The sequence below is a fragment of the Rhinolophus sinicus genome, chromosome 18 (genome assembly GCF_057876585.1).
Source record: "Rhinolophus sinicus isolate RSI-liver-muscle chromosome 18, RSI-T2T, whole genome shotgun sequence".
In the NCBI taxonomy this organism is placed as follows: domain Eukaryota; kingdom Metazoa; phylum Chordata; class Mammalia; order Chiroptera; family Rhinolophidae; genus Rhinolophus; species Rhinolophus sinicus.
The window spans coordinates 38,971,852-38,992,735 of NC_142518.1; the positions used below are offsets into that span (position 1 = coordinate 38,971,852).

A 20,884-nucleotide genomic window follows, 5' to 3' on the forward strand; every position below is an offset into this window, starting at 1 on the left:
ATCTTTTTTGGAAAATCCCTCCCTCCCACCCACCTACCCCCAATGGCTTCAATTAACATCTACTCAAATAAGTCACAATCTAATTATTGAGTCATTTCTTCCTGTACCTGATAATTATAGTTACAATTTTCTGCTGAACTTTTCTACTCAGTCTTAACAGATGCTTCAAACTCTGCATATCCAAAACTAAATTATTTTCTTTCCTCTGACACAATGTATGTAAAATACCTAGTCAAATGCTCAGTACCTAACAGGTACTCAATAGAATGCTAGTTCTTGTAACTCCGTGTAGTCTATTAAGCAACAGAATTTCGACTCATCTTGTACTCATTTCTTTCCTTTACTGAACCCAACACCCCTACGATTCTCAGCTTTTAATCTTTGCTCCAGTAACCCTGATTGCCCTTGCCTGGCACATATTCATTCAATTCAATTAGCTATTCAATGAGTATTGAGCTTGTAAACCTGCTAGGCACTATGATGGCTATGCTAGAGATACAAGGATGAATATAGCACATGGGTACAACCCAAAATTTACAGGAGGAAACAGACAAGTAAACAGCTGCTACAATATATGAGTAGAATAAGCAGTTCTAGATAGAGGAAATCAGAAGTTGTTGTTTATGGGATGAAAACTAAATACAGTCTGGCGGTGAAATAACTAAGCAACAGATCTTAGAAATGGCAAAGCCTTGGTCAAGTGTTAAGTATTGAGTAAGAGTTAGCCAAGCAAAGAACAGGAGGGAGTAGTCATCATTTCAGGAAGAAGGAGCAGAATGTAAAAAGACACAGAGATATGTGAGATGATGTCATAGTTGGGAAAGTGAATACGGCCACAGCATAGCGTGCAAGCTTGTGTGGAGATAAATAGGTGTTATATTCCAGAGGGCTTTGTTCAGCCAAGTTAAGGGTTTGGGACTTTATCATGAACACAATAGGGAACCTTGAAGGGTTTTGGTGAGCAAGAGTTTCATGACTAGTTTTACATTTAAAAAGAAGACTCTGGTTGCAGTGTGGAGAATAAATTCAAGAGGTAGGGAGCGTGGCAAGACTGGAGGTATATAAACTAGTTGTGATACTACTGCAATGAACAAACAAGAGAGGAGAAATCTGAGGAATTTTCAATAGGTAAAAATTACCAAGATTTGATAAATTAGATACAGAAGTTAAGTAGTTGAGAAAACTAAGTTCACTGAGAACTATTTACTTATATAGAGGTACACAGGAAGAGAAGCAGATTTTATCAGGTATTGGAGGTGAAGGTTAATGAATTTAACATATACACAATGGATTTTTTGAGATATCTATGGGGGCATACAAATGGAGATATCCAGAAAGAAATGGGATATATGGGAGAGTGGTGTGGAATGAAATGAGAGATTCAGAAGTCTTGCTTGCAAAGTGAAATCATGAGAATGAATTAAAATCACCTAGATTGTGTAGTATGAGAAAAAAATCTTGTGCAGAACTTAGGAGTCTACAATATTCAAAGGAAAAGTGGAAGGAGAGGAACCACTGAATATAGACAAGAGATACCAAAGGGAGGAAAAAAGACAGGAAGAATAGTGTTACTGGAGCCAAAGAAAGAGGAAATTTTGAGCAGGAAGCAGTGTTCAACAGTGTTAAATGCTATGGGAAGGTTGTACTGGGTTGAAAGGTGTCCTCCACAAAATTCATGTCCACTCAGAATCTCAGAATGCAACCTTATTCGGAAATAGGGTCTTTTGCAGATGTTATTAGGTAAGGTGAGATCATACTAAGGTAGGCCTTAAATCCAATGACAGCTATCCTTAGAAGAAAGCCATGTAGATGCAGAGACACAGGGGACAATGCTATGTGCAGATGGAGGCAGAGATGGGAGTGATATGTCTACAAGCCAAGGAATGCCAAGGGTTGCCGGAAATGACCAGAAGCTAGGAAAAGGCAATGAAGGATTCTTTCCTAGCACTTTCAGGAGGAGCATGGCCCTGCCAGTACCTGATTTCAGAATTTTAGCCCCCAGAACTGTGAGATTTCTGTTGTTTTAAGGGACCCAGTTTGCACTTTGTTATGTCAGCCTTAGCACAGTAATACAGAGGTGAAGTAAGGTAAGAACTGAGAAGAGTTCATTGCTTTAAATAATTAAAAGATAATGTTGGCCATAGTCACTTGCAGGATGTGTTGGGGGACAGAATTAGATTATTATGGGTTGTGCTTGTGAGTGAAAGATGGTAGAGTAGAAATAGTGAATGTGGACAACTTTTCACAGTAGTTAACTATGAAAGAAACAAAGGGCAATATCTAAAGATGAATATAGGTCTGAGAAAAGTTGTTTTCAAGATGGGAGAGATCTTAGCCAGTTTGTAGACATAGAGAATGGAACCAGGGCAAAGAGAAACATAACAGGCTGACAATACATGAAAACGGGAGAGTGAGAATGAAAGAAGTGAGATTTCTTCAGGAAGTGGAGGGCAATGAGGTCAGGCCACAAGTGAAAGAATTGGGTATGTCCAAGTGAGGAGATAAACTCTTTTAATACATATCCCTTTGGGTTTCAGGAAGATAAGGATAGAAAAAAGTCATTTAGACCCACTTATACAGAGTCTTCAATGCTGGAATTAAGTGTTTAGACTTAATTCTGGAGGTGATTGGGGTTCTTTTTTTGAGAAAGGGTATGACATGACTCAGACTAAACAAAATCAAGATCTCATAACTCAAATGAGGTTTACCTGGAGCACAATTACTGCTGATTGAAATGAATACAGAGATGTGCTTTAGAGAGATTCATTTGGCAGAATTACAGAGAATGGGTTGGAGGGCATCCAGACAAAAGGTAATGAGTCCCTGGCAGTAGCAGGAAGAAGGCAAAGGAGATAGATGAGATGGATATTAGAAACACTGCAGAAGGAGCTCAGAAAGGTCTTAGAGACTGCTGGGGATAAAAGAGTAAATTGAAGAGGATTCTTCAGTCATGAGCTTGACTTACAGGGGTGGGAGATATGCCATGGACAGAAATAGAGATATCAAGCGGGAGGTTGGATGAGGTGTAATACACACTCTGGAATGGAACTGTGCAGCTCAGGAAGAAGGTAAAGCTGGGCAAAGGGAACTGGCAGTCTCCTGTATCTAGGAGAGAAGTGAAACTCTTGGAAGTGGATCAATTAATAAAATAAGAGTTGGCAGAGGAAAAAGATAAGATAAAGGGTAGAATCACAAACGTACTTTGGGTATAGGAAGAAGACGTTTCCCTCAAGCGCCGAAAGGCTTCCTAGAGGAAGGAGCAAATGTGAGACACCCCAGAAACATCGGAAAGAATGCTTGACTGGTAAGCAGAAGCTGACGGTTTAGTCCTACCTGTGTCACTTCTAAGCTGCGTGGCCTTAGGAAAGTCCTTTCTTATCCTAGACCTCAGTTTTTTACCTATAAACAGGTTGCTGACTACAGTGATTACAGAGACCCCTTTTAGCTCTGATACTACATTTTCCTTTGATTGCATATTGACTTCAGTATATGGCCAGTCTTTGTTTTGGCAGAGAGGGGTGGAAAACTTTCTAGGTCAAGGAACAACATAGAAAAGGCAAAGAGGCACATTGAAGAAATGAGAAGTAACCCGATTTGGAACTATTTGCTTTTCACAACTTTAGTTATCCAACCTAATGATTATTCTGATTGATAATTATTTAGGTGCCATACAATTGATAATACTGGCCTATGTTGTCAAAAGTGCTAGCCATTAAAAGGAAATTTGTGTAATGAAATTTTAACCAGTATTGTACTCCCTGCTAAAATCAGGACTGAAGAATGAGCACTGCCTTACTTTTATTTACCCAGGAAAAGGAAAAGAACAGTTACTAAATGCCTAATTTGTTTCAGGTACTTTCATATATTTGACTAAAATGCAATTTCCATGAGGGCAAGATTTTCTTTTTAAATCTGTTGCATTAACTACTGTATCACCAATGATTGAAATAGTGCCTAGCATGTAGTCGGCACTCAATAAATATTCTTTCAATGACTTGGGGAAAATATATTTACTTATATATAATATGTATTTTATATATATTATATATAAAATATATGACATATATACATATATCATATATATTATATATGTATATATTTTAATTCTTACAACCAACTGGCAAAAGAGGCATTAGTAATCTCATTATATAGGCGGAGAAAAGAATGGCTAAAAGAGGTTCTATAAACTTGGTCAAAGTCACACAGTTAGTAAAGGTAGTGCCAGGGTCAAATAGTCTATAAGCTCCATATGAGCAGGGAATGAGTCTGTCTTATTCTCCATGGTATCCCTAACAGCTAGCTCAGTATCTAGATTACAGTAGCACTCAATAATTATCTTTTGAATAGGAGAAAGGAAGCAAGCAAACACACACTTGTCTGAACATAAATACCATTCATTTTGCCCTATACCAACGACATCACTACCCAAATTCAAACACTGCATGTTGGTAATTTAAACATTCTGTAATTTTTAATTCATTCTCATTTGTAGACTATGATAGTTCTCTTTCAGTCCTTTTAACCTCTAGATAGAGTCTGAAGGTAATTTTTTATTTTGAGGATGCTATATCAGGAACCAGCAAACATTTTCTGCAAAGGGCCAGCTAGTAAATATTTCAGGTTTTGAGTGCCATATGGTTTCTGTTGCAACTACTCAACTCTGCCATTGTGGCACTAAAGCAGCCACAGACAACAACATGCCCGTGTTCTAAGAAAACTTTGTTTACAAAAACAGGTGGCAAGCTGGATTTGGCCACTGACCATAGTTCATTTACCCCTGCTTTGTAATTTTACTTTGATTCTTCCATTTATTGCCTTTCCAGGACTTGTCTAACACTATGTACACTGTGAAGCATTTTTAACAGTTTTAACCCCTTCCATTTAATTGTAAATGGCAGGGTTATAATAACAACAGTAAGAGGCCAGCTATGGAGGTTGGCAGGTAGCTGGACAAAGCCCCAAAGTATAGCAGTTTCTTTTCATAATCATGTTGGTGTAAGATCTGGACATCAGGTTTGCAGGACAAAAACTAGATCTTTTGTTTTTTGATCAGTGTACCTAGAGTTGATCAGTTACTTAAAAACAGGCTCACAAACAACCATATTCATAAGAGACTGAATGCAAGCTCATATGCCAACTTAGATGACCATGAAAAATATAACTACCAAGTGGTCCAGTTACTCATATTATCTACTTCCCTACATTAGGATGTGTAAAACAGAAAAATCCTGAGTCTTTCCTATGGGCTGTATACTGTAGTAGGTGCTGGGGACACAACAATGTATAGGAAGCAGACCCTCCCCTCATGGTACTTCTGGTCTGGGGCCAGCAAATCTTTTTCTGTAAAGGGCCAAATAATAAGTTTTCAGGCTTTTCAGGCCACACAGTTTCTGTAACAACCAATAAAGTGTGTCATAGTAGTGTGAAAGCAGCCATAGATAATACATAAATGAATAACCATGGTTCTGTTCCAATAAAACTTTATTTATAGACACTAAAATTTGAGTTTCATATAATTTTCACGTCATGAAATACTATTTTACTTTTGTTTTTTCCCCAAACATTTAAAAATGCATTTTAAAAAACACTCCTAGCTAGCAGGGCATACAAAAACAGGTGGTGGACTGGATTTAGCCCATGAGCTATAGTTTGCCAACCCCTGGTCTAGTCTAATGAGGAAGACAAATTTAGAAACAGGTTATTTAAATACATTGTGATAAAGTCTAGAGTTCTATGGGAGCCAGGGTAAGGCCACCTAACTCAACCCAAGGCTTTAGAAAATCCTAGAAACAGCACCCCCAGAGCTGAGTCTTAAATAACGTTAATATGAAGGCATTAACTAAGGAAACAAAGGGGAAAGTATGCTCAAAGTAGAGAGCAGAGAATGAAGAGTCATAGAGTTGATAAACACCACAAAATTCTGGGGGAATGGTACTCCTCCAGTGATGGCATTACTCCAGTTGAGGAGTGCCGGATGAAGTTGCAGGTATGGATAGGGATGAAGATATAAAATGTCTTATAGACCATGCCTCTGGGCAATGAAGGCCACTGACAACTTTTCAGCAGGGGAATGATTTGCATTTTGTTGTATTGAATCTGTATTTTAGATTTATCTCTGTGGCAACACCTTGGCAGACAGATCTGAGACAGATGAGAGGCTACTGAAATAGTGCAGGTGAGAGATGATGAAGGCCTGAACTAGGGCAATAGCAGTCGCAATGGAGAGAAGAGGATAAATTCTGCAAGTGTCTAAAAAGTAAAATCGACATGACTTAGTGAGGGAGAGCAAGGAGTCAAAAATGACTCAGGTTTCTCACTTGAATGGCTAAATAGATGAAAGTACCAGCAACTGCTATTGGAAGAAGAGAGAGATTTATAAGCTAGAGAATGAGTTCAGAGTTATACACATTGCATTTCAATTTTCTGTTGGGTTTTTCTGTGAAGATTTTTACTACTCTACTGTGCATATTAATTTTGGGGAGAGATTAGAACTAGAGATACAGTCATGCACACAGAGGTGGTAGTTAAAACCACGAATAAATGTAATAGCTCAGATTAAATGAGTAGAGTAAGGAAGAGCTATGGGCCATGGTGATCAAAAGGAGACTGATCAAATAGGAAAAAACAGTATTTGAGGCCTTGATGATATTGAAGAGAAGGTGTAAAGAGAATGGGATATGAGAAAGCTAGAAGGAGAAGAGGTTATCAGAGAGTAAATTTAGTCTTTCTCACATATCAGTGAAATCATATGGTTCTCGACTTTTTCTGTCTGACTTATTTCAGTTAGCATAATAATCTCAAGATCCATCTGTGTTGTTGCAAATGGCAGTATTTCATCATTTCTTTTTTTCTTAATTAAAGTTTATTGGGGTGACAATTGTTAGTAAAGTTACATAGATTTCAGGTATACAATTCTGTATTACATCATCTATAAATCCCATCGTGTGTTCACCACCCAGAGTCAGTTCTTCCATCACCATATGTTTGATCCCCCTTACCCTCATCTACCACCCCCCACCCCCTTACCCTCTGGTAACTACTAAACTATTATCTGTGTCTATGAATTTTTGTTTCTCATTTGTTTGTTTTGTTCTTTTGTTGTTTTTGGTTTATACACCACATATCAGTGAAATCATATGGTTCTCTGCTTTTCCTGTGTGACTTATTTCACTTAGCATTATATTCTCAAGATCCATCCATGTTGTCACAAATGGTCCTATTTCATCTTTTCTTACCGTTGAATAGTATTCAATTGTGTATATATACCACAACTTCTTTATCCAATCATCTATCGAAGGACACTTTGGTTGTTTCCATGTCTTGGACACCATAAATAAAGCTGCAATGAACACATATAGGAGCACATATATCTTTATGGACTCTGGGTGGTGAACGCAAAATGTGATATATAGATGATGTATTACAGAATTGTACACCTGAAACCTACGTAACTTTAATAACAATTGTCACTCCAATAGACTTTAATTAAAAAAATAAAGGAAAAATCTAGTTGATAACTTAAAAAAAATTAGTCTTTCTCAGCCAATTACGGAGAATTAAGCCCTAATGCCTCAAGGCAGTGTTTCTCAAACTGTAATCTTTTGACCTGGAAAGCTTGTCAAAACCCGTTGCTGGGCACCACCTCCAAAGTTTTGCTTCAGTAAGTCTATAAGTGACCAATAATTTTGCATTTCCAAGAAGTTCCAAAGTGATACTTGCCAGTGAAACCCACAGCCCTAAAGTATTCATAGTATGTAATGAATTAACTTCTCTCTTATGCACTTAGAATGCTCCTAGTTATGTGCCATCCTTGGGGAAATTGAGATAAGTCACTCACCTTTTCTTTGTTCTGTGATCCAGATAAGGAACCCTGTCAAAGCAAGACTGGAAGGTGTCAGGGGTCCATGAGAGCAGGGACCATACCTATGTAATTCATGACTGAATCACCAGACTTTAGTATAGGTTAGACATTCAATAAATACTTCTTGACTGAAAGGTTGGGAAGGTTCACAGTATAGTTGGGAAAGTGAGCTGCTGATATAGAAGGGTTTATCGCTGAAGCTAAAGATCAAGCACTCATAAGACTTAAAGTCTGTGATCTCCAAGGACAATGAAGTCTTTCGGTATGACAGCAGGAATTGGGGTAGAGAAGATGACGGTGAAGCGGGAGTATAAAATGAAAATGGGAGAATAACCTGGAGGCTGATAGATGATATTGGTAAGGAAGTGAAAATGATAAAACTGCTTGTTTGAACTTCCAAAAATGAAGGGATTTTGCATGAGGCTGGTGAAATAATGCCTTAGAAATTGTCTGTGGAGAGCAGGCCTAACCCAGGGCATATGAACATGCTGTCCATTAAATTGTGTCTTGCTTTTGAATTTTATCATTTAACACAGTGCCCTGAGACTTTACCCATGTGATCAAAAATTACTTTTATACATTATCCCTTTCTGTAAAATTTTGCCATTTCCACCGGATATATATCTTCTTTCTTTCATACATATTTTTTCTTAAGATCATTCCTAAGAATTCTATGTGTTTGGTTGCTATTATGAATGGAATACATTTCTCCTTATAGCTCATAATTGGTTATTCTGGTCTATTGTTAGTTTTAAATTAGGTTTGTGCTTCTTTGACTTATCCTTTGAACTGGTTGTAACGCCTTACAATTTCCTCATTCATTAGTTAAATAAAATCTTGAACATATGTTCATTTTTATATCATTATGAGAGTTAAGATTTACCTTTTAAAATATAATAATAACATTTGCAATGAATTATCATCCAATATTATTTAAGTAGATTTGATAGAATTTCATTTATAAATTTTGCATGTAAGTTCACAAACTGAATAGAATATTCTTTTGGGAGCAGTCTATCAGGTGTTGGTATCAGAGTGATGCTAGCTTCAAACACTGTGAATAACTGCAAGATTTTCAATTATAGAATTGAACTTGGTTATTCCTAGAAAGTTTGAAGGAACTCACTGATAAAAACATCTGACCCCAGAGTATTTTTGGAAGTTTCTCTTTGATAATTGTTTTCAATGTTTCTACAGTTGCAGGTCCAGTTAGATTTCTTTTCATTTTTTTCATTAAAATATAGCTAACATACAATATTATATTAGTTTCAGGTGCCCACCATCGTTTTTCAACATTTATATACCTAAAGAAGTGGTCACCATGATAAGTCTAGTAGCCATATGACACTGTAAAACGTTGTTACAGTGTTATTGATTATATTCCCAATGCTGTACACTACATCCCCATGTTTTACTGTTTTATAACTGGAACCTCTTATTTCACTTCAGTTTCCCCCCTTTCTGAAAAATTTTCAATTACAGTTGACAGTCAATATTATTTTATATTAGTTTCAGATGTACAGTATAGTGGTTAGACATTTATACGAGGTCTGACAATTAAGTTCGCGAACTTGCCACCATACACTTACATTGGCAGCACTGCACAAACAGCTCGGTAAGGTTTCATAACCTCAGTATATCAGTGTCTCACAGTGTGTTTGTGTCAACGTGTGGTGGTGTCTTGCTGAGTGGCATTCATTATTATTGTTGCGTGTTTCTGTATGCTGTCACCAGAATGTCTGAGCTTGACTTAGAGCAATGAACAAACATTAGATTTCTTGTTAAACTTGGCAAGAGTGGAAGTGGAAACAGGGACATGTTAGTCCAAGTTTATGGGGATAATTCCATGAAGAAAATGGCAGTGTACAAATGGGTTAAACGTTTTTCTGAAGGGAGAGAATGCATCACTGATAAACAGAGTTTAAGGCAGCCAGTAACAAGCAGAACTGATGAAAACATTGCAAATATTCATCAAATTGTGCATAAAAATCATTGGCTGACTGTGAGAAGCATAGCAGACCAAGTAAACATCACTAGAGAAACAGTTAGAAAAATCTTGACTGAAACTCTTGGCATGCGAAAGGTGTGTGCAAAAATGGTCCTGAAAGACCTCACTGATGAATAAAAGCAAAAGGAGTTTTTAGCCAGTAAACAAATAACTAACTGTACTGGGACACCCACACCCTCCATACTTACCTCATCTGGCCCCCAATGACTTGTTCCTTTACCCAAAGATAAAGGAAATATTGAAAGGAAGACATTTTGATGACATTCACGACACCAAGGGTAATACAATGACAGCACTGATGGCCATTCCAGAAAGAGTTCCAAAATTTCTTTGAAGGGTGGACTAGGCACTGGCATCAGTGCATAGCTTCCCAAGGGGAGTACTTCGAAGGTGACCATAGTGATACTCAGCAATGAGGTATGTAGCACTTTTTCTAGGATGAGTTCACGAACTTAATTGTCAGACGTTGAATAATTTACAAAATGATTCCCCTGACTAGTCTAGTACCCACTTGGCACTATACATAGTTACTACAATATTATTGACTATATTCTCTATGCTGTACTTTATATCCCCATGACTATTTTGAAACTACCAATTTGTACTTCTCAATCCCTTCACCTTTTGCACCCAGCCCCCCAAGCTCCAGCCCATCTGGCAACCATGTTTGTTCTCTGTATCTATAAGTCTGTTTCTGTTTTGTTCATTTATTTTGTTCTTTAGAGTCTAGAGTCCACATATAAGTGAGATCATAGGTATTTGTCTTTCTCTGTTTGACTTATTTCATTTAACATAATACATTCCACATCCATCCATGTTGTCACAAATGGTATGATTTTTCTCTTTTACGGTCAAGTAATATTCCATTATATATATATATATATATATCACCTCTTCTTTATCCTGTCATCTACCGATGGATAAAGGTTGCCTCCATATTGTGGCTATTGTAAATAGTGCTGCAATGAACATCGAGTGCATATGTTTTTTTGAATTAGTGTTTTGGATTTCTTCAGATAAATACCCAGAAGTGGAATTGCTGGGTCATAAGGTAGTTCTTTTTTGTAAATTTTTGGTGGAACCTCTGAACTCTTTCCATAGTGGCTGCACCAATCTGCAATCCCACCAACAGTGCACGAGGGCTCCCTTCCCTTCACATCCTTTCCAACCCTTGTTGTTTGTTGATTTATTGATGATAGCCATTCTGACAGGTGTGAGGTGATATCTCATTGTGCTTTTAATTTTCATTTTTCTGATGATTAGTTATGTTGAGCATCTATTCATACGTCTGTTCGCCATCTGCATGTCCTCTTTCAAGAAATGTCTATTCAGGTCCTCAGCCCATTTTTTGGTACTGAACATTTTATTAGATATTTTGAATTTCTCAGAGATTTTCAAATTTATTAGGGTACAATTATAGTAGTATCCTATAATTTAAGAAACTTTCTTTGTATTGGTTGTTACATTCCATTTATCATTTAAATTTTATTTATAATTCATCTTTGTTTTCTTGATTAAATTTGCTAGAGGCTTATCTACTTAATTTATCCACCCATAAAAAAAAAACCTTACCCCTCAGCTTCATATTATATTGGACTCTTAGTCATGTAATTTCATTCTTCATTTTAATAATGAAATATTTAAGGTTATGAATTCACTTCTGAATATTGCTCTCAAAGTTTTGATAAGTTACGATCTCATTTTTGTTATTTTTTATTAGTCTGCTAGTGCTTCTTTAGGCTAATATGTGCATATAAATGTGTTATGAAATATTCAAGCAGCTGAAGACTTTTGTTTAAATTTGTAAAAGTTTTAGATTATCATCAGAACAGGGCAAGTATAATTTCTACTTGTATGAGTTTGCAAAGGTTTCCTTTGTTGAATACCATATGATCAATTAAAAAATGTTCTGTGAATATTTATCTGAAAAGAGGGCATATTCACGGTTTATAAAATATATTTTTGATATTAGATCTGATAAATTATGTTTTTCTAATATTCTAAGTACTTATTTTATTTTTGCTTTGGTCTACTTTCTCTTCATAGTTAAATTATGTGAAGGTATCCCATACAGACATTTCTATAATTTTTCTTCTTGTACTGGAAACAGTTTTTTCTTTATATGTTTGGATGCCTTTTTTTGCAAAAAAAAATAAAATAGTTCATGAATACAATATCCTCGATACAGCTTCTAACTTCTATAATTATAAAATGAATTTGTTGGGAACAACATGATTGTATGGTTATTGGTCCTGTTTTTGTTTTTGTTTTATCAAATAGATAAGTGACATGATCTGATACCTTATTTGAAGAATGGGTTGATTGGGAGGAGGTAAGACCAAAACATTAGAAGCCAGTGAGAAGACTCTCAAAATAGTCTAGGAAAGAGATTATGAGTGATTGGATTGAGACAAAGGCAGCAGAGGTTTCTAGCAAATAGAATTATCAAAACTTGAATTGATTAGATTGAAAGGGATGGGGGCAAGCAAGAAGAGTTGAGGGTAACACCTAGGTTTCTGACTTAGTTGACCATTATCTAAAAGACAATATAGGAGGAAGATCTGGGCTGGCTTTTCAGAATAGGCCATTTTATAAAGTTCCTTCTCTTTATATTCATCACAAAGGACTCAAGGCCAGATCTAAAGCTGAGCGTTGAATCTTTGTCAGTTGATTGCTATGAAAACCAAAGTTGTCCTACATTAGTATAAAACATGAGGCTAAACATCAAAATTTAGGGAGCATATATTTCTTTATGTGCTAAGAGATCTTTTATAAATTTGAGGAATAATTTAGACTAACAGGGAATGAATGTCCTATACTATCCCCATGGTAGCCCATAGGTGAAGGTTAGGTTTTCCACAAGAGGGCAGCATCACCTAATAAATTATGTCATTGAAAGCCTCCTCCAATAGGGGCTGAGAGGGGGAGGCTGAAAGGATAGACAATGTAGGATCAGGGAGCCATAATGACCTGCGACACCATGCAAAGCAAAGGGCTTTACTATCTCCAAGGCCATAATTATGGTCACTCATAAGTGACTGGTAGTGACAGATATTGCTACAGCAGGGAGAAAGAGGACATGGAGTTCATCATGGGGAGATGAGTGGGTGACCCATCTGAATACTTTCTGGCTCAGAAGCCACTATGGATGGTGGCTACATTCCCTTTAAAGGCTAGTATTGCTGGTATCCCTGTATAACCAGTATCTCACAGTGACTTTTATTTCCTGTTCAGATCTTTGTCACCCCTAATGGTTTTCCAGCAAATCATATTCTCTAAAAATAAGGTTAGAAAGCACACTACAGTTCTGATGTTCTCCTATATAATAATGGTTACTCCAATTATGCTTCTTTTATACCCTAGGGAAAGGAATGGGACTGAAATGTATTGAGAACCCATTATGTGAAAGGCATTTTACATAAACTGCCTCATTTAGTTAACACAACAATGCCCTAATATAGGAACTACTATTTCCCATGTGACAGAACTAGAAAGTAGCATACATGGGTCTATCCGACTCCCAAACAAAAACTCTTCCAAATTCACCAAGCTACCCCACCAAGAAGACTTATTTAAAACCCTAATCATGACTGATTCAAGACTGAATCAGTGACAATGTGTCTATTGTATAAGGCATTACTTAAGATGTGACCTTCTACCCAGGTACATGGGCAGGCATGGCTTAATATTAGGTACTAGCAGGTAATATAAGAAATGAATGGGATTCTATATAACTTCATCCTTACTAACTCAAAACCCTTTCCCCTTAAGTGTTCTCTCCTTAGAATAAATCATTTGAGGGGAGATTCGAGATAGAGGATTAGGTAAATGTTGTGCCTGCTGTATCCCAGGATCACTCCAAAATTGCAAATAAATTATAGAAAATTCAACCTCAAGAATCATCTGAACACTAGCTGAACAGAACCACTATAAATAGGGATATAAAGAAGAGGCCACATCAAGACTTCTAGTGTTGCATCACTGAAGGCACTCTCAACATGGGGTCAACCAGCCCAGCATGCGCACCTAAGGAGCCTCTTTCATTGTCTGGGCCTTACAGGCAGCTGGCAGGTGGCAATAGGCCTAAGGGGCCCTGGGCCCTTTACTAAGCTGCTTCAGGTTCACTATTGGTGGAAGCCAGCCTCAGTTCACAGCAAGGCCATCCCCACATGCCTCCAGGTCCAGTACAGGCAGCGACCAATCACATATAGCTTTGTACCTCCTACTACGTAGCCACAGGCCAGTAACAGATAAAGCTGAAATTGTCCTGCATGGGAGCCCCACCCAAAAGACACCCGAAACAACACACCCAGGGGCCACCTTCAGACCATACCAGAGCACTACCTGGTTAGCACCACAAATGGCTCATCCAAAGGTGTGGGGTCTCAATAGGCACAAGAGCCTGTGGGAGTGAAGCCTCCTCTGAGGGCTCAGTCCACACACAGCAGCTCATACACTGTGGGCACAGCCAGTTCTCACAGTTAGTCAGCCTGGGAATCAATCCCACCCATTAATGCGCCAAAAGCAATCAAGGCTCACCTACAACAGGAGGACACACATAACACACAATGGACACTCCTGGAACACAAGTACAGGAGATTAGGGAAATTGTGCAATTCGACTACACAGGACACGTACTACATAAGGCCACCCAGAAAAGACTGAGAGACATAGGAGATCTACCTAATACATAGAAGCAAACATAGAGTGGCAACCAGAATGAGGAAACAAAAACAAAACATGTCCCAAATGAAAGAACAGGACACCTCCAGAATGTAACTAAATGAAATGGAGGCAACAAACCTACCAGAGACAGAGTTTAAAATACTGATTATAAGAATACCTAAGGAACTTAGTGAGAACATAAGGACATAAAAAAGGACAGAAACCATGAAAAAGAACCAGTCAGAAATAAAGAATACCAAAAACAACAAAAGAACAAGACAAACAAATGAGAAACAGAAACTCATAGACACAGACAATAGTTTATTGGTTGCCAGAGGGTAAGGGGGGTGGGGGGTGGGGGGTGGGAGATGAGGGTAAGGGGGATCGAATATATGGTGATGGAAGGAGAACTGACTCGGGGTGATGAACACACAATGGGATTTATAGATGATGTAATACAGAATTGTGCACCTGAAATCTATGTAATTTTACTAACAATTGTCACCCCAATAAACTATAATTTAAAAAAAAGTACTGTAAATTAGTTTGTCACATGTGTGTCTTTCTCCTCTGCTAGACTATAGCACTCCTCAAGGACAGGGTTTCTATCCTAGAGTTTGCCATAGCATCCAGAATGCCTGCCATAGTTGGTAGTAGTGTCTCTTTATATCTGAGTGGTTGAGAAGTGGGAGCCATTTATGAAGGAAGAGACAGAAAAATGCTGGGTTACATAGGCCCTTGTGTGTATTGAGTCATTTTCACTCTCTCAATAGCAAATAAAGAGTCTGAATCTTGCAGAGGTAACATAAATTTATCCAAGGTGACATGGGTATGTGACAGTCCCAGGATTTGAACCAAAGTTCCTTTCTCCTAGACATTCTGTTTCAGCTGTGCGCAGAATTCTGTTCATGGGAAACACCTCTATTTTTGCTACTGATAGAAATATGACTCTATGAAGCTTTACTACCAACTAAGTGGTTTTAGTGGTCATTACACCTTACAGCAAATCTCCTTGTACCTTACCTCCTCACAATCAGCTTGAGGGTCCGGAAGGAACCTTTGATGAGGATGAGGGCCTCTTGGCGGGAGCCATACAATGGAGTGCCATTGATATTCACCAGCTCATCACCAGTCCTCATCTTCTGGGACAAGGCTGCCTTGCCCCCATCTTCAATCTGTTGCAGAGAAAAAAAGAAATCAGGTGGTGAGGCAACTTCTTACCCAAAATTCTACTCCCTGGCTCCTCCGAACCTCTGAGCCAGAAGTGGGGGAGGGGGTCGATGGCTCCAGAAAGCTCCAGTATGGCTTCCAGGCAGCAGCTAAGAAGCTGATCACAGGCCATTATTTACTGAAGCAAAAGCTTGGGCAAGCCCTTGAGAAAGGAAGCAATACAGTAATAATACAATCTTTGCCCTGGAAGAATCCACTGTTCACCTACGGTGACAAGCACTTCTAAATACGAAAATGATGCTTGGAAGTAATCCCACAGTGTGGACTAAAGTAGCAGCATGCATAGCAAAATGTGTACCTAAATTAGAGCCAGAAGAACTAGGCTCCAGCAAATTGATCTTTGGCAAGTGATTTCCTATCTTCGGGCAGACTTTGAACAGTGACAAACTTGAGTTTTAATCTTGGCTCTAGTACTTCCTAGCTGTGTGACCCTGCACAAGTTATCTAACATCTCTGTTTCTCAATGACCTCGTACATGAAACATAGATAATAAGAGTACCCACCTCATGGGGTTGTTAGCATGTGAAATGTCTGGGAGCAGTATGTTCTCAATAAATGTGAGCTCTGATTATTATACCAAGGGGTTTGACTCTGAAGGTGGATTCCAACTCAATATTATATAAGTGGAATTGCAAATTCAAAAGATACAAACTCTGCACAAAGTAACCAATCATTTATCTATGCCACTTCAACAAGTGCCTAGCACAGTGCTTCCAGTGTCTGGCATATAGTAGGCATTTGCCAAAAGCTGGGAACCTGGGTGTTCACTGATCCACCATAGCCTACAGAATTTCCTTTGACCAGGGCAATCTTGGCAATAAGGTAGTCAGGCTGGGGGGCATTGACAGCAAAGGCAGACATAATAGTGACTGGGGTAGGCCCTCAAGGGTCCCTGCTTATGGCTACTTTTATATGTAACATTCCTTCTACTTCAAAGGTGAGTTCTACCTATTGGAACATCAATTCCATCATGGTAGTAGGAGTCATCTCATTTATCCATTAATTCATTCCTCAAGTTTATAGTGAATTTCTAGTATGCACAGGACAACATGCTAAGTGCTAGCCATACAGAAATGAACAAAGCACACACAACTCCCAGCCTCAAGGGGTAGGTTACTGTCAAAAGGTCACATGTCCACGAAGACGCTCAAGTGAAAAGAGGTCCAGCCCACTGATGGAATCAGGAAGAGATGTTTGTATGCTTGTTTGTTCATTTGTTTGTTTGTTTTTTACTCCCAATAGCAAGGGAGGTGAGGAAGATTAAACTATGCAATCCTTAGGGAAAGGGAGAGTCCAAGTGGGGCCAATAAGGGCTGGTCTTCCCTACAGGTGTTTTTACACTTCTACTCTTGTTCCAATCTTTTTCTCAGTCTTTAATAGTATCCCTCCACTCTACCCCACATCATGGAAGTTATTAGGTTGATGCAAAAGTGATTGCGGTTTTTACAATTATTTTTAACCTTTGAAATTGCAATTACTTTTGCACCAACCTAAAAGAATATTGCTGAGCCTTAGGTTGGCCAGCCCATGTACAATTTGGCAGATGAGACCTCCTGGGTCCAGAGAAAATTGTTAATTCAGGATTTAAAAAACCCCATCAAATAAATTGAAATTCTGAGTTAAAACACAGAATGTTGGTAAATTTACTGCTGCTAACCCAACAGTTTTTTTTAAATTAACCTTTGTTTGATAAATTGTAGGTTAGCCAAGTGGCTTTGAATGAATATATATATATATACACACATACACATACATACACATATACATACATTCATATATACATATATGTATGTATATATGTATGTATACATATATTGATTCAAAGGTATCTTTGTTTCAGTACCTGGGCCACAACTCAAGACAAACCAAGCCAATATTGGTAAATGGAGAATAACTCTCAACAAATTAATTAGGATCAGATTCTTATTTCCATTGTCATTATCATTATTACTTCACAGTCACTGCTGCCTGCTGCCAGAAAAAAAAAGGAGAGAGAGAAAGAAAGAAAGAAAAAGAGAGAAAGAAAAAGAAAAAAAGCATAGTGCTGTACTTGAATTTCAGAAGTTCTGTATGAATGACTCATTCCTTTGGCATCCGTGGAAGTCCCTCAGCATCAGGCAGGACTTTTAACAGGAATGAGCCATTTGAAAGGGCTTCCTTCCTTAGGCTAACAAAGAACCATAAACAGGAGTCTAATGAATGAATGTTAATAGATTTTTCTTGTTGGTGTACATTTGTCTTAATTCACACTACCCATTTTTTTATTCATACAACTCAATTATCCACAGCAAGTCTTCTCTTCAATATGTATTGGTATTAAGTACCGCTTTGGGTTAATTAAGCACTCTCTTTATTCTAGGCCAGAAAATGAAAGGGGGGAACCTTTTAAACTAAAATGCTTAATTATTGCTGCAGCAAAAGCTCAGGCGTTTTTGCATTCCCTACTGCCACTTCGGCTGCCGTTATCTGAGTCCTTGCAGGAACTCTTTCTTAGACTACACCCTCAGGCCCACTATATATATGCCCCTTTTGTGGTTTCATGCCTTTTCTCAAGTCACCCACAGCATCCTCCTCAGGACAGAAATGGTGAGTGTAACAATGCTACTTTAGCACAAGTGTGAGGATTTGCAGACAACAAAACAGCAAATTATGGGCACCTAGCACAATCCCAGAGTCCAGACGTGTCCAGAGCAGAAAATGAAACTCCATTTGGTCAAAGATCCCTTGGACTATACCCCAAACTAGTCCTTTCCCAGACACAGGGCATTTGCTGAGCTATACAACAGATTCCTTCTTATTCCTGACATTTTGATGCTTTAAAGATTATTGTTCACTAGTCTTTCTCCTATCCCGATCCACATAGATTTCTGGAATCCAACATGTTTTCCATTTATTGTTTTGCCTCTTGAGAGCCAGCTCTCCACCACACATTTGTTTATCTAGACGATAAAGCAGCTGTTCATTTTTCTAGCCAGGAAAAGGAATAGGAAGGAAAGAAGGAAGGAAGGAAGGAAGGAAGGGAGGGAGGGAGGGAGGGAGGGAGGGAGGGAGGGAGGAAGGAAGGAAAGGAGGAAGGGAGGGAGGGAGGGAGGGAGGGAGGAAGAGAGGGAGAGAGGAAGGAAAGAATGGTGGGAGGAAGAGAGGAAGATACATATATTCTTCTATAAAAGGTTTTGTTGTGCTCGCTACGACAGCACATATAATAAAAGGTTTTGTTTTCCGCTTCCAACCACCCCATTCATAATTCTGGCTGGGCCCCCGGAAAAGTGACTCAACAAACTTGTTGAGAATAACATGCCCTGCTTTAGGGACTGTATAGCATCATTTGATGCTGTCCATTCTGTACGACTGGTCAACTTTCCAGCTCTTCCTGAATCAGAGCTTCAGGGTACCTTTCTTGTTTCATTTGAAGGGTTGTGAATTTGCAGACTGGACCCAGGTGCATTGGAAGATCAGTATAAACAAACATTACAGAGTCCAGTGTAACTGATGGTTAACTTCTGTGTCATTTTGGATTGTCCAAGTAATCGGTGGGCTAGCAGTGAGTAGCCCAAGTAATTGAACATTGATTGCATAAAGGTTGTATAACCAAAAGCAAGATGGTGCCTGGAAAGTTGGGAAGAGCTGATTGACCTTGGACAAGTCCTTTCACCCTCTTTTGGACTCTTTTCCCTTACTGGTAAAATGTTGGAGTTTGCCTAGATGAAAGGGTCTTTGGAGCTCTGACATTCAGTGACCTGTGAACAGTTAGCAAAGTCATGCCATATTCTTCTGCTAACATAGACAATCCCAGCTTTTTGCCCCATTGTACTTTGCCTTTATCCATGTTTCACTCCTTCAAAACAGACTAATTAACATCCATCTCTCATTTCCCTGCAGTCTTTATTATTTCAAAGTGGTCCATCAAGGTTAGAACACTTTTAAAAGCACAGCTGGGACACTGAGAGAGATTCCTGAAGCCCCGTTTTCTGCAAATGAGCTGGTGATTTGGAAATTTTTGATGGCTCTTCAATGAAGCATGAACTGCTCTGATAGCTGTCAACAAAGTGACAAGTTGGCCCCTTGAGAGTAAACGCAAAGAAAAATGGACTTAACAGCACGTACTAGCTTTCTAGTAGCTTTTATTTACTCAGGTATCAGCAGATAATTGCTTGGGTCTTTTGAATAAACTTAGGAAATATCAGAAAGTGAAAAAAAGTTAAATCAGGTTTATCTTGAAAAATGCAGTGAGCAGGAGAAACAGGATCTGCAACAATAACAAACAGGTATAGAATGCCTATAAGCGTAAGAGCAGCATTAAAAATCAATGACGTGAAAAAAAATGGCGGAGTGAGGTGAGCCTCTGTAAAGCTCCCCTGGAATTTACAACAAATTGAACAACAAAAACTCCACAAAAGACTCCCTGCACAGCAGACAGGCAACACGAAGAGGCCCACCACCGACTGAAATCACCTACAGGTGGGAGATTCGCACGAGTGGAGGGAGGAGGAAAGGGAGAAGCGCGCGGAGACCGAGCCGCGCGGGCGGGCTCAGGACGCAGACCTAGCTCGGTGCACCAAGCTCGCTGCTTCCCGGAACTACCGCAGCTGCGGGAGATCGGACTGCTAGGGCTCCGCCAGGGCTCCACAGGGCTGAGGGGACAGAATATAACACGGCTGAACCCAACACTCACGGCAGAGACCTCGGAGAAAAGACTGAGGGAAAAAGGCTGAAAACGGTGGTTTAAGCCCGCACTGCCGAGCAGAGACCGGAGCCTTGGGCACTGAGACTAGCCGCCCCCTCCCTCCCCTCCCAGAGCTCGCCCCGTCCCCACCTGCCCGGTGCTAGAAGCGAAACAGTAGCAGTTACAGATCAAAACAGCAGAAAATTTGCTGTTTTGAGAACTGTGGGCCGCAAACACAAATTCACAGCCCAACTGGTTCCAGCAAAGGGGAGAGAGCTGTGGAAGCAGGACCAGCTGTGGTGGTGGTCGCCGCCATTGCTCTGGGCCACCTCTCACAACTCACCCCGCCCCTGACCCGACCTATCTGGGCAGATCCCTGCAGGAGTAAACAGAACTGCTGAAATATACGGGCTCTGAATCAGGAGCTGGAAGAGCTTTGGAACATCAAAAGCTCTCC

The 20,884-nt window shown here is 39.2% G+C and overlaps 1 protein-coding gene across 3 annotated transcripts in view; it reads right to left on the reverse strand.

The window, feature by feature from the left end:
• The window catches only part of SHROOM4 (shroom family member 4), a 234,895-nt gene that overhangs the window by 93,301 nt on the left and 120,710 nt on the right, over positions 1–20,884 (reverse strand). For all 3 annotated transcript variants that reach the window (XM_019717324.3, XM_074323223.2, XM_019717326.3), the window contains exon 2: positions 15,558–15,709. In XM_019717324.3, coding sequence (XP_019572883.3) covers positions 15,558–15,709 — 152 coding nt within the window. The remainder of the gene's footprint in view (positions 1–15,557; positions 15,710–20,884) is intronic.